The sequence below is a fragment of the Apodemus sylvaticus genome, chromosome 13 (genome assembly GCF_947179515.1).
Source record: "Apodemus sylvaticus chromosome 13, mApoSyl1.1, whole genome shotgun sequence".
Taxonomy (NCBI): Eukaryota; Metazoa; Chordata; class Mammalia; order Rodentia; family Muridae; genus Apodemus; species Apodemus sylvaticus.
The window spans coordinates 30,159,820-30,172,281 of NC_067484.1; the positions used below are offsets into that span (position 1 = coordinate 30,159,820).

The 12,462-nt window shown below is 48.0% G+C and overlaps 1 protein-coding gene across 1 annotated transcript in view; it reads right to left on the reverse strand.

The window, feature by feature from the left end:
* Nucleotides 1-6,030, reverse strand: part of Impa2 (inositol monophosphatase 2) — a 33,221-nt gene extending 27,191 nt beyond the window's left edge. Inside the window, exon 1 of the mRNA XM_052155721.1 lies at nucleotides 5,723-6,030. Within this exon, the coding sequence (XP_052011681.1) occupies nucleotides 5,723-5,824 (102 nt within the window). The 5' untranslated portion in view covers nucleotides 5,825-6,030. The remainder of the gene's footprint in view (nucleotides 1-5,722) is intronic.
* Between the last annotated feature and the right edge of the window lie 6,432 nt (nucleotides 6,031-12,462).

Consider the following 12,462-nt stretch of genomic DNA (forward strand, 5'->3'; position numbering starts at 1 on the left):
AAAAAAATTTTTTTTTTACAGGTACTATCTATAGCACGTGCTTTAGAGACCTTCTGGCATGACTTTCTCCCCTCTCCAAAGAGCCCCCAGTTAATGTTTAATATATAAAATGTGTACCTAAGTCACTGAGGCCTGAATTCCAAACTCCAAAAAGAAAGTTATTATGCAGATCTCCAGGGTCAGACAACCTAAGCCGAGAGCCTATTCAAGCCAACTGTGCATCTCCCTTTCTCACGCCTGGTGGCTGACTGACACCCCTCCCCCCACCTCAGTCTCATCTCAGGCTTAGGCTAAGGCTCTTGCAGCTCCCGGATTCTGTATTTATTTCAGCCGCGGCACCTTCATATGAACCTCTGCCTGACCTTTTGTGCGTTCTCCTCTACCCCTCTGAGCCCATCACTGGCTCTTCTTGAAGATACAAATGAACTGTGCCAGTCTTTCAGGAAGCTGCCCCCACCTCTCAGGCTCTCTTATGACCTCTTATAACACCGCCTCTGTGACTAGTCTCCGTCCACGGCAGAGGGACATCAGGCAGTGCTCACCAGAGGCTAGGAGCAAGCGGAGAGAGACAGCAACACTGGGGTTGCTGGGATTCTGAGATTGACTCAGCCTGGGGAAACCAAAGCCTCCCCTCAGCTGAAGTCTCCCCTTGACTTCCAGGAGAAGCAATCCAGGCTAGCCTAAGAGTCAGGCCAGCTAAGGCTGGGAGGAAAGGACTGGCCATGGAAGGGGATCAACACCAAAATTTCCTCACTGGGAGGTGAGGGTGGGGGAAACAACACTAAAGTTAAATAAAATTTGGGGCTGGGGTGAAGGCTCAGCCAATGAAGGGTATGTGATGTAAGTATGATAACCTGAGTCTGGGTTCCCACCACCAACATACAAGCCAAGCATGATGACACACATCCGTGATCCAAGAACAAGGGAGACTAAAAACAGCGGTGTGATGTTGGTACGTGTGTGTGTGTGTGTGTGTGTGTGTGTGTGTGTGTTTCCTGAGGCTTGCTGACCCATCAGTCTAACTGAGATACTGTGGAAACACTGTCTCAAAGAGTACAAGGATGGCAGAGTGGGATGGAAAGATGGCTCAGTGGTTCACAGCACTGTCGTTATTCATGCACAGGACCCAGGTTTGATCCCCAGCATGTATCTACATGAGGTTAATCTCTATAATTTTAGGTCCAGTGGATCCAGCATCTTCTTCAGCACTGCACTCATATGGTGGCACACGCTGTTAATCCCAGCACTTGGGAGGCAGAGGCAGGCGGATTTCTGAGTTTGAGGCCAGCCTGGTCTCCAGGGTGAGTTCCAGGACAGCCAGGGCTACATAGAGAAACCCTGTCTTGAAAACAAAACAAAACAAAACAAAACAAAACAAAACAAAACAAAAAAATTACTTTGGGAGGCAGCAGAGGAAAACACCTTACATCATCTTTCACCTTCAAATACATATGCACACTATTTTTTTTTATCATTTAAAGAAAAATCAGAATAAAGGAAATGAAACAGAAGGAAAAGAGGAGGAAGATGAGGAGAAATAAAAGTAATACACTGATGGCTGTGTAAGCTCAGCCCTGGGGACACCCAGGGAGGAAGATCCTGAGGTTAAGGCCAGCCTGGGCTACATGGTAAGATGCTGTCTCACAAAATCAAACCAAAGAAACAAAAGAAAATTACCTCCTTTATCACGACTTCACATAAGGAAAACAGCTGGCTTCTGGGTGGGGTCAGGATACTGGAAAACCAGCACAGCCTCCAAAGGGCGCCTGCTTCTCAGTGCTACTGACCCGTTGCTTCCCAGGGACCCTGACCTACTACTGATGGTTCCCTGTGTGGCGCTTTGGTGGAATACTTGCTTGAAACCCTGGGTTTCACCCCCAGCACTAGGGCGGCAGGCTGAGAAAGGACCAAGTGCTGGCAAAATGTTCAGAGTTCCCCTCACAGGCTGGCTCCTGAGGTAACGGGGGGTGGGAGTCGGGGCAGTTGTAGGTAGCTCAGGGACTGACTGTGGATATGAGAGCACTACCCTTTCTCTGTACTTCCTTTAGCGGTAGATGTCTCAGCGCAGCCCGGGCAGGAGAATGGAGTCATCCAGAGGAAGATTTCACACAGGGGCATTGGGGACTCTACCAAAGAGAAGAGCAGGAGCCCAGGCTGGGGTGATGGCGCCCTGTAGGCAGCCAGCTGACCAGCCTCCCCACATTCTACCTCCCCTGCAATCTGGATCCAGTCAGTCTCAGCTGAGAAACCCACTGGCAGTCCACAAGTCTTAAGCTCAGAACACCCCACACCTGCCTCACCTACAGTTCACTTTCTTAGGATATTGTCTGTGCTGCGTGACACCTGACTTTCAGGCCCAAATCCCTGACTTCACCCACCACCTTTCCCTCAAGACTGTCACCTCAGCCTTCGAAATCAATCCTTTATCATCACCTCTTTCTTTACACTGCTCAGTCACATTGGGAAGGCTCTACACAGCAGCCAGGTGGACTGCGGCTGTTGGGACTCACACAACACCTCACGTCACATTCAGAGCGAAGGCTACGCACAGTCCACGAATTGCTCAACACATATTGCCTGGTGAACAAATTTCAGTGTACCACAGTTTAAAAACAAATAGCATCAAAGAAGCAAGTAAATATGCAAAAAGACATTAAAAAATGAATGAAATACAGTTTCATCTCCCCAGATTGTTTTATTTTATTTATTTTTTTTTGCAAGTGGGTAGATCTGACCTGGTCTCCTGGATTTGCAACCAACTCTGTCAGACCTGACATCAGCTGGTACTGAAATGGGTATGAACAATTTGGGCAAGAATCTGAGGAGATATTTAGGTTTCATGATCTATCTGTGGGGTGTGCAGGCACAGCTGTAAGTTATTGCTAGCTAGCCTATAGAGGGACAGCTCTCAGAAGTGTCCCTCCTGTCCCCCACACCATTTGACCTGTCCGGCTGTCACCAGCACTTGGTACAGAGAAAGGAATAGACCTGTATAGGACAGCTGGCACCAGAAAGGTACTGATAGGCTAGAAGAGAGGTTTTAAATGCATGCAGCTGGAATCAAAGCCTGATCAACATTCTTCATGTTCCAAGTTCTATATAAAATATGGCAGCATTAAAGAAGATTTAAAGGTCTCAGTTGATGACAACTGTAAAAAGTTTAATTGAAGTAGCACAATTTTTCTAAACTATCAGTAATAAATTTCAGTTTTGCAATAGGAAAAACGGTTTACCTTTCTAATCCCTCACAGGAAGCACTACAATTGCCAACACTATGTTGTCCGGCTATAATTGCAGTACCTGGGAGGCAGAGCCAAGGGGATCATGAGGCCAACCTGGGCTAAATATGGAGAACTTGTCAGGAGGGAGAGAAGGAAAGGACAGAAGTAAAGAGGGAGAAAATATTGTAAGGACTAACTAAGGGTGTAGCTCGGTGGTAGAGCATGTGCTAGAGGCCCTGTCTGGGGTCCCCTGCAACACACACACACACACACACACACATGCGCGCGTGCACAGCAGGGATGACTCCAGCAGGCTGAGGATAAAGGGTTAGTGGCTCAAAAAGAAAGCAAGGGGGTAGCTGGGCGGTGGTGGTGCACGCCTGTAATCCCAGCACTTTGGGAGGCAGAGGTAGGCAGATTTCTGAGTTCAAGGCCAGCCTGGTCTACAGAGTGAGTTCCAGGACAGCCAGGGCTACACAGAGAAACCTGTCTCGAAAAAAACCAAATCCAAAAAAAAAAAAAAAAGCAAGGGGGCATTCCTGAAACAGGAAGCTCTCTCAGGATGGAGCAAAGAAAACTTGGGAGCAGACAGTGTGATCTGGGGACACTGGGCATATATCTCAGGAGCTCCCTGGCCATTCAGCATGCGGCATCCAGACCCTCAACTGGTAGTAGTGAGCAGTAGCTCACAAAGAAAGAGGAGGGCATTGGCACAGGTGGAGCCTGTGGCTAAGGAGGATCCTGAGAGAGGCCACTCACCATCCACACCCCTCCATCAGGCGGACTGCCTTGCTAAAAGCTGTTTTCTCCAGTGTGGACTGGATTACTACAGATCATCATTTAAAGAATCGTTTCCTCTTTTCACAGGTTACCATGACCTTGTGTGCCTTCAGTCCCTCTCAGCCTTTCCCTCACTCAATGCCAGGCAGGCAGGAAGCTGCTTAATCCCCTAGAGGGAGCCTAGAGTCCTGAGCTTCCTGACCAGACTCCTAATGTCAGAATCTTTATTTGACTGCCTCTTTTTGTTTTCTTGAAGCTTTTTTTTTTTGTTGTTGGGAAATTGCAGAAACAATCTCTTTAAGTTAAAATTCAGAAACCCCTTAGGAACTGTGCCGGTGGCACTAACAAGCTTTCAAATGAGTGTCCCTGAATCCTAAAAATCACTTAAGCCTCTATTTCTTTAAAGATTTAAATCTGAGAGGCCACAGGACCCGTGGTCACTTCACTCACCAGCTTTTACACAGTAGTGCCTGAGTCTTAAGTTTCAAAGTCACCAGGGGGGAAAAAACCCCAACAAAATGTTATAGTGAAACCTTAAAGTTCCTGCATACACTGACAGCTCTCTGAAAGGATGCTCCTGAGGGGCAGAGATGGCAAAGAGGGTTGTTAGTTCCGGCTTACAGAGGATCTACTTTCCAGGAAGACTGTCGCCCAGAGCTACAAGCATTATCAGCTGTCTTTACTGCATACTGCACAGGGTAGTTTCAAAGTATTTATTCTTCTGTTTTTTGCTGTGTTGGGGATGTGCATGTCTTCCTTTATACCACTAGACCACTGGGCTACATCCCCAGCACCCTGACAACATTTTTTTAAATACAGGCATGCTTTTAGAGTCTTTTCAGATATACCTGAATATAATGCTTTTTGGATATAAGCCTTTTCCGTCCACAGCACTACTGTAACTCCTGCCTCCTCCCCCAAGTCAGCACATGTTCTAAGGAGCAGAGCACGGAACAAGCCCTCACTTAATCGGGGCCTGCTGACGTCTGAGGGACCTCTGCACATTCACTCCACCAATATAGTAAATTCGGCGCTGCTTTAGAGACTGAGGAACAGTTAGGGAGCGAACACAAAAATGAAAGAGAAAAACTGAGGCGCCACAGTTAGTTTTCAAACCCAGTCTGCTTTTTTTTTTTTTCCTTCAGCTTTGCGCTGGTTTCCATCCTTCCGGCAGTCTAACGAGTTCCTCCTGAACTCGGGTCTGTGCCAGTCACTCCCTGGAGGCGCTCTCAGGCTGTGAGCCTGGGCTGTCTGGGCTCAGGATGCCTGGAGAAGGACAAGCAGCTGCAACCCAGCCAGAGCTCCACGCACCTGGGGTTGAAACAGGGAAGCACCCACAACTTGGCTGCAGGATTGATCCTTAAAAAGAAACTGTGGTATTCTAGCCTCGCAGGGACGTTTGCGTTCCAGGTGACTCAAACGCCAAGGTCAAGTACCCAGAGCTTGACCATTCCATCGCCCAATGAGGAGCGCGTCCATCATGCTTTTCCAATGGCTGCGCCCTTCTCCCCATGGTGTTGACCCCCATGCTCCCCGTGCAAGCCTCCTCCCGCTGTAGGGAGTAGGGTGTGAAGGGCCAGAGGAAGGTGAGCCCAGAAACAACACAGGCCCTGTCCTTGCAACTCACTCCGCTCCCGCCCACGTGCCCGCAGCACGCCCACGCCGCCCATCTCGGGCGTTCCTAGGAGCTCTGAGGGGCTGGACGCTGCCACCGCACTCACTTGTCCCGCACGCAGCGCCAACTGCACAGCCACCTCGAAGCACTCGTCCCAGGGGCCCACGCCCTGCACCAACTCCTCCTCTTCCTCGCTGCTCGGCTTCATCGTGGCTTCACCGGGCCCCGCCACCTTCGGCTCTGTTTCGCGTGCTGCGGCCGGACCCCGGCTCCCACTCGTTGCCGCCGCCAGGACCGGAGGCTCCGCACGGTCCCCTCGCCTTCCCGCCAACCCGTGCGTCCTCCAGCGCGCCTGGCAGCAGGAAGGCCCGCAAGGGGCTGCAGCCCAAGTAGCCGCGCCTCGCGCCCCGCCCCGCCCCCGTCTCCCAATTCAAGCCCTTGCCCCACCTTCCCTTCCCGGACCACGCCCTTCAGCATTAGCCCCGCCTTCCAAACAAGCCCCGCCCCACGCTCTTTGTCCCACCCCCACGGCCTTCCTAGCCCAAGCCCCTCCCCACCTCTGCGTCCAGTGCAGCAGTGCAGTCCGAGCTCCGCCCCCAACTCATGCCCCGCCCCACCTCCCCCACTCCATGCTCGCCCCGCCCACCCACGCGCCAATCCAGGCTCACTTTCCAGCCTGTCCTGGCCAGGTGGCTTTTGGGAATCCAAAGTGGGCACTTCCAGCCCTAGGCGGCTGGTGATGGGCGGGCCTCGGGACTCATTTGTCCCTAGGTGTGAGGTGGGTGGGAACTGCAAGCCAAACAACAGGACCGCGGTCACTGGCTTTTGGAAACTGTTTAAACTCAAAACTTGTTTGGAGCTCTAGCTAGGACTGTGATTAAAATTTCTATAGTGAGGAGTGACCTTTTTAACCTTGAAGACTATTCCGCGCCTATTGTGAAAATGCAAATAGTAGAAAGACACTTCCCTGGTGTTCATCAGTTTAACTTCGTGAGTCCCTCTACCCACCGCTTTTATAAAAATCGACCCATATAAAATTGTCACTTTTCAGTCCTTGACACGACCTTTTTATTTTCTAAGTTTACCTAAAGATGTAAGTAAGCCCTATTAGCTAGGGTGAGCTTTAAGAACTGCTTCACCTACCTCATCCTGCGACACAGAAAGGGGGACCACGGCTCGCTGAGATCAGTATGTGGCCGCTAAAGGCATTTCCCCTCCATCTTTGTCTGTTTTTTTTCCCACGAAATATTCAAGATAAGAGTGTTAGACTACTGAAAACGCTTGAAACTGCCCTGAGTGCTTCTTTACAAACGAACCGCGAGGCAGGTGAACAGGGCCCCGGAGGTGTTTCCTGCTTAGCCGGATAAGGATAAGTTGAGCTCTGTCCTTGGCATCTACACGGAAGGAAGAGAGAACCCACCCTGAATATTGTTCTCTGACCACGCGCACAGGGGTGTGCTTATGTGCATAGGCGCGTACAGAAATAAATAACGCGCGATTTTAAAAACTGAATACAAAATGAGGACATGGCCACCCCAAAGTATGGTTGAGGAGGTTTATGGTAAAAGCGAGGGAGAGCATAGCTAGACATCCAAAAGAATCCAGACTGAAGGAGGCGAGCAAGGGGACTGATGGGACTTTCGGGGAGTGGGGGTCCAAAAAAGGGGAAATCATTTGAAATGTAAATAAATATATCAATAAATTAAAAAAGAAAAAGAAAAAAAAGGAGGCGAGCAGACTGAACCAGGAATTGGTGGGGTGGGGGTGGGGGTGAGAGTGAAAGCAAGGGGATCCTAGAAGAGGCAGCCAGGAGCAAATAGAGCCAAAGAGGGCTTGCAGCCAAAATGACTGAGTTATATAGAGAAGAGAAGCCCGGGGAGGGGAAACAGAAGCCCTGCCCCAAGCCCTGCCCCAGGGAGGGTGAGGTTTAGAGTAGGTGGTGGTGGGGTGAGGGGTACTGGTGGGAGGCAGCAGTACTGAGTGGGACTTGTCCCGGGTTTATTTGAAAACTTAAAAATTTAAAAAGTGGTAGGTGTTGCATTGCTGTTTGTTATTGGGGATTAAAGCGAGGGATGATAAGATTTGACTTTGGCTCTTTCTAGCTCCTCCCCCCCACCCCACACACACATCCGCACCATAGTTCAGTCTAGAAGCACAGTTATAACGGTATAAAATTTTGATTATAGATATCAACCCACCTGCGGAAAATATTGAAAACTTCGTTTAACTGACCAAAAAAAATCTCTTAAGGGATAATCGTGTGTTTTTGACAGGTATGAAGATTGCAGACAGCCAGGTCTCTTTTTCTTCTTACCTCCATTCAAATACAGAATGGTCTTTGTGATTAATGATTTGAGTTAGTGACCCAGCTCACCCTGTGAGGGGTGCTGGATTCTGTCCTCAGCACCAAATCCAAAAAAAAAAAAAAAAGATATTCATTCACGCACCAACATAGCCTCAAGAGACTAATATGCTATGCATGTGCCATATACTTGATATTTAATAAGTCTAATTTACTTGCCTTGGATGCTTGAGGCCCTAAATTCAATCCTTGGCACTACATAAATTAAATAAACTAGTAAATAAAACCATTACTCATTGAATACTGAAACCAGCCATTTATAACAAATAACACACCCTCTCCAGGCCAGGTACTGGTGGTGCATGTCTTTAGGGCAGACCTCAGTGATTTGAGGCCAGCCTGGTCTACACAGAGAAACCCTGTCTGGAAAAACCAAAACAACCAACCAAACAAAAGCCCTTCCGCTTCCACGTCTAACTGGCAAGCCTCAGTGGCCATGAGAGAGAGCAGACTCTCTGCTAGCCTGCCTTGTGTTCATATATGTTGTTGCATCCAGAGGCTGGAAGCCATGTTCCTGTCAGCAAGCCTCGTGTGCTTGCCACATGCTCTGACTTGAAAACTCTTTCAACTTCTCCTTCCTTCGAGGTCCCCGGGGCACACCCTCAAATATGTGCTTTGGTCACCAGGAGGCCTCATGCAAAGTGCATGGACAGGAGCCCAGAAGTCAGGGGGTGGCCACGTGCAAGGGCTCCCCTTCTGTCTTTTCCGAAGCAGAACAAAGGCCAAAGAAGTATAATACCAGGCAAAGGTTTCGTCTATCTGCTTCTTTGACAGGTTATATTGAAATTAGATATTATCTTCCAGAGCTAAATAAATCAAAGAAACTGACCTGTCTATTATATTCATTTTTTAGTTGGTTTCTTCTTTATTTTTTAAAGAACTTTTTGTTTATTTTATGTATATGAGTACGCTGTAGCTGTTTTCAGACACACCAGAACAGGGCATCAGACCCCATTACAGATGATTGTGAACCACCATGTGGTTGCTGGGAATTGAACTCAGGACCTCTGGAAGGGTAGTCAGTGTTCTTAACCACTGAGCCATCTCCCTAGCCCCTGGTTTCATCTTCTTAACATGGACCTGGAAGTGGACTCCTGAGAATGTCTGATTATTAATAACCTTATGTGTGCAAAGCTGTGGTCTGGGGCTGAATTGCATGGTGTCTCCCCCCACCTGCCCATCTCTCCTCACCCCACCCTCAAATCAGCCAGGCAGAAGTGGTGCAGGCCTTTAAGGCCAGCATTCAGATGGCAGAGGTAGGCAGATCTCTGAGTTTGAGGCCAGCCTGAGTTCCAGGACAGCCAGGGCTACACGGAGCAACCCTGCCTCATAGACATCCACCTGCCTCCTGGAGTACTGGTATTAAAATTGTGCACCACCAGCCAGCTGGAAACAGCTTTAAAGGGGTAGTTCAGTTGAATTGGAACCAGTGCGGGGTTGGGGGGGCGGGTGTCCTACACCAGGGACAAATCTTAGAGCCCCTTTGCAGCTCTCTCCTAGAAGAGCCATATGTTAAAAAATTCTCCGGAGGGCTAGTCCATGTCTCATTTATTTCCATTAGAAAACTAGAAGTAAGTGGGGCAGTGGTGGCGCACGCCTTTAACCCCAGCACTCAGGAGGCAGAGGCAGGCAGATTTCTGAGTTCGAGGCCAGCCTGGTCTACAGAGTGAGTTCCAGGACAGCCAGGGCTACACAGAGAAACCCTGTCTCCAAAAACCAAAAACCAAACCAAACCAAACCAAACCAAACCAAACCAAACCAAACCAAACCAAACCAAACCAAAAAACCTAGAAGTATTTTTCTTCCAGGAAAATTCTCCCATATCGTGTCCCCCCCCCCACTCCCGCAAACACCCCAACACAGAAGAGGGCTAGCATGGTCATGGTCATCAGCCTCCTTCCTGCTGAGTGTCTGCTGAGTGTAAACTTGTCCAGGATTCTCCCTGAAAACTCAGTACAAAGCTTTCCTGGACTTGTCTTCTGTCTTTGCTTTACCCTGCAGTCAGTCACTCCTCGGTCTTTCAAATCTATAGATCTTGGATGCTGTGAAATGGCCCTTCAATTATGGTCACACCCACATTCTATTAAACTATGACGTCTGAGTCCCCTAATCACAATCTGTAATTGTTCATGATGACGTTAATAGAAATGAACAAGGCTAACGCTGCATTTGACACTCTGGTCCACGGAGGCGGTTGTATGGCATGCAGTCCTCTGTTTCCTGACACTGAAGTTGACTTTCTTTCCTCCTGGTAGGATGAAAACAACCTCTCAAGCAACTCAGACATGCTAATGAAAAGCAAGAACTCTTTTAAAATAAGAGTAGAAAGTAGATTATTCTGGCTAAATATGAATGGCTAGACACAGGAATATAGATTCAAGCTACCCTGGTGTGCTGGTTATTTTTTTTTTTTTGTCAGTTTGACAAAAGCACAGATACAATTTATACCAGTAACAAAATTACAGTTATGAGGTAGCAACGAGAATAGAGAATAGTTTCGTAGTTGGGAGTCACCACAATATGAGGAATTGTATTAAAGGGCTGCAGCATTAGGAATGTTGAGAGTGGGGCTGGAGAGATGGCTCGGCGGTTAAGAGCACTGACTGCTCTTCCAAAGGTCTGGAGTTCAAATCCCAGCAACCACATGGCTCACAACCATCTGTAATAAGAACTGATTCCCTCTTCTGGGGATAACTACAGGGTACTTATATATAATAAATAAATACATCTTTGGAAAAAAGGAAGGTTGAAAGCTTCTGTATGACCCTGGTCCCTTGCCTCATTCCCGAGCGCCTGGGATGCCTGCCCCACTCCTTGGGTGGGGTGTTCTGCTTTGCTCTTCTCCCTTTTCTCATGCTGAAGTCCTGTTGACGGAAGCTAGGGGCTTGCTTCCTGGGATCACAGACAGTCTCCAGACCTAAATATTTCAGAAGAGCTGTCCTGCAGTTCAATACCTTTTTGCCTCTTGTAAGGGCAGGTTGCCTGTTTAGAGCCTCAGCTCTCAGTCTGTCTGTCTGTATGGTGGTCCTGTATCTGCCTCTTCTGACTCAGGTCCACTGGAGGAGGGGTCAGGTTGTGTCAGTTCATTTCCTTCTGTTATCCCAAAGATGGGAGGAGAAAGACCATCAAGCCAAATTATCATGGCCAAATTAATTAAAGCAAGCTTTTTTTTTTTTAAATTAGACTACATGGGCTGTCTCCCCTAAGGTGGGGTTTGGGAGGTCAGCATTGCATATAAGGAAGACAAGACTTTTCTAGAGCTCAGGGGTAGGGGGATTTGTTGGGTAAAATAGGCAGATTTATAGGCACAGAACATCATAACAAGTTAGTCCTAAGACTTCCTGAAACAGGGACATGGTTGCAAGGTGGGTTTAGTAACAGGTAGTCATAACAAGGTAGTCATAACAACCCTTCGCAAGATGATTATTAACTTTTTGAAAGAAAGACATGATTGTCATTCCTGGAAGTGGTAGTACAGACCATTTGTAGTTAAGGTTACCACTGGGGCATAGCCCTATCCTTGAGAAACAGAGGTTTAATCATAAACAAAAATGAACCTAGTTTACCTTTACTATACAATGGCTTTTAAGCCTAGAGGGGCGGCAGTCTGGTTCTTCATCTCCAGCCCAGATATGTTTTGACTTCTTCTTGTGCTGGGAATTAAAGCCAGGGTCTTGTGTGCAAGGAAGATGCTTTCCCACTGGATTTTTGTTTTGTTTAGTTTTGTTTTGTAGGTTTACAGCAAAATGAAGAGGAATGTTCAGAGAGCTCTCAGGTAGTTTCCAGCACAGTCTCTTATCTGTATCAGTTTGTCTTTTACTTTCCTTATCTGCATTGTGCTATGTGACACTGTTTCTAGTTCTTCCTCCAACCAATGCCTGCCCCACCCTGCAGAGTGTGTATGATGGCCAATCTTCATTGTCAGCATGACCACATCTGGACACACCTGTGAGGGGGGTTCTTTCTTTCTTCCTTCCTTCCTTCCTTCCTTCCTTCCTTCCTTCCTTCCTTCCTTCCTTCCTTTTTCCTTCTTTTTTTCTTTCTTGTTTTTTTTTTCAAGGCAAGGTGTACTGGCTGGTTTTGTGTGTCAACTTGACACAGGCTGGAGTTATCATCAAGAAAGAAGCTTCAGTTGGGGAAGTGCCTCCATGAGATCCATCCATGAGTCGGGGCGTTTTCTCAATTAGTGATCAAGAGATCATGAGGGCCCCTTGTGGGTGTTACCATCCCTGGGCTGGTAGTCCTGGGTTCTATAAGAGAGTAGGCTGAGCAAGCCAGGGGAAGCAAGCCAGTAAGAAACATCCCTCCATGGCCTCTGCATCAGCTCCTGCTTCCTGACCTGCTTGAGTTCCAGTCCTGACTTCCTTTAGTGATGAACTGCAACGTGGAAGTGTAAGCTCAATAAACCCTTTCCTCCCCAACTTGCTTCTTGGTCATGATGTTTATGCAGGAATAGAAGCCCTGACTAAGACACAAGGTTTCTC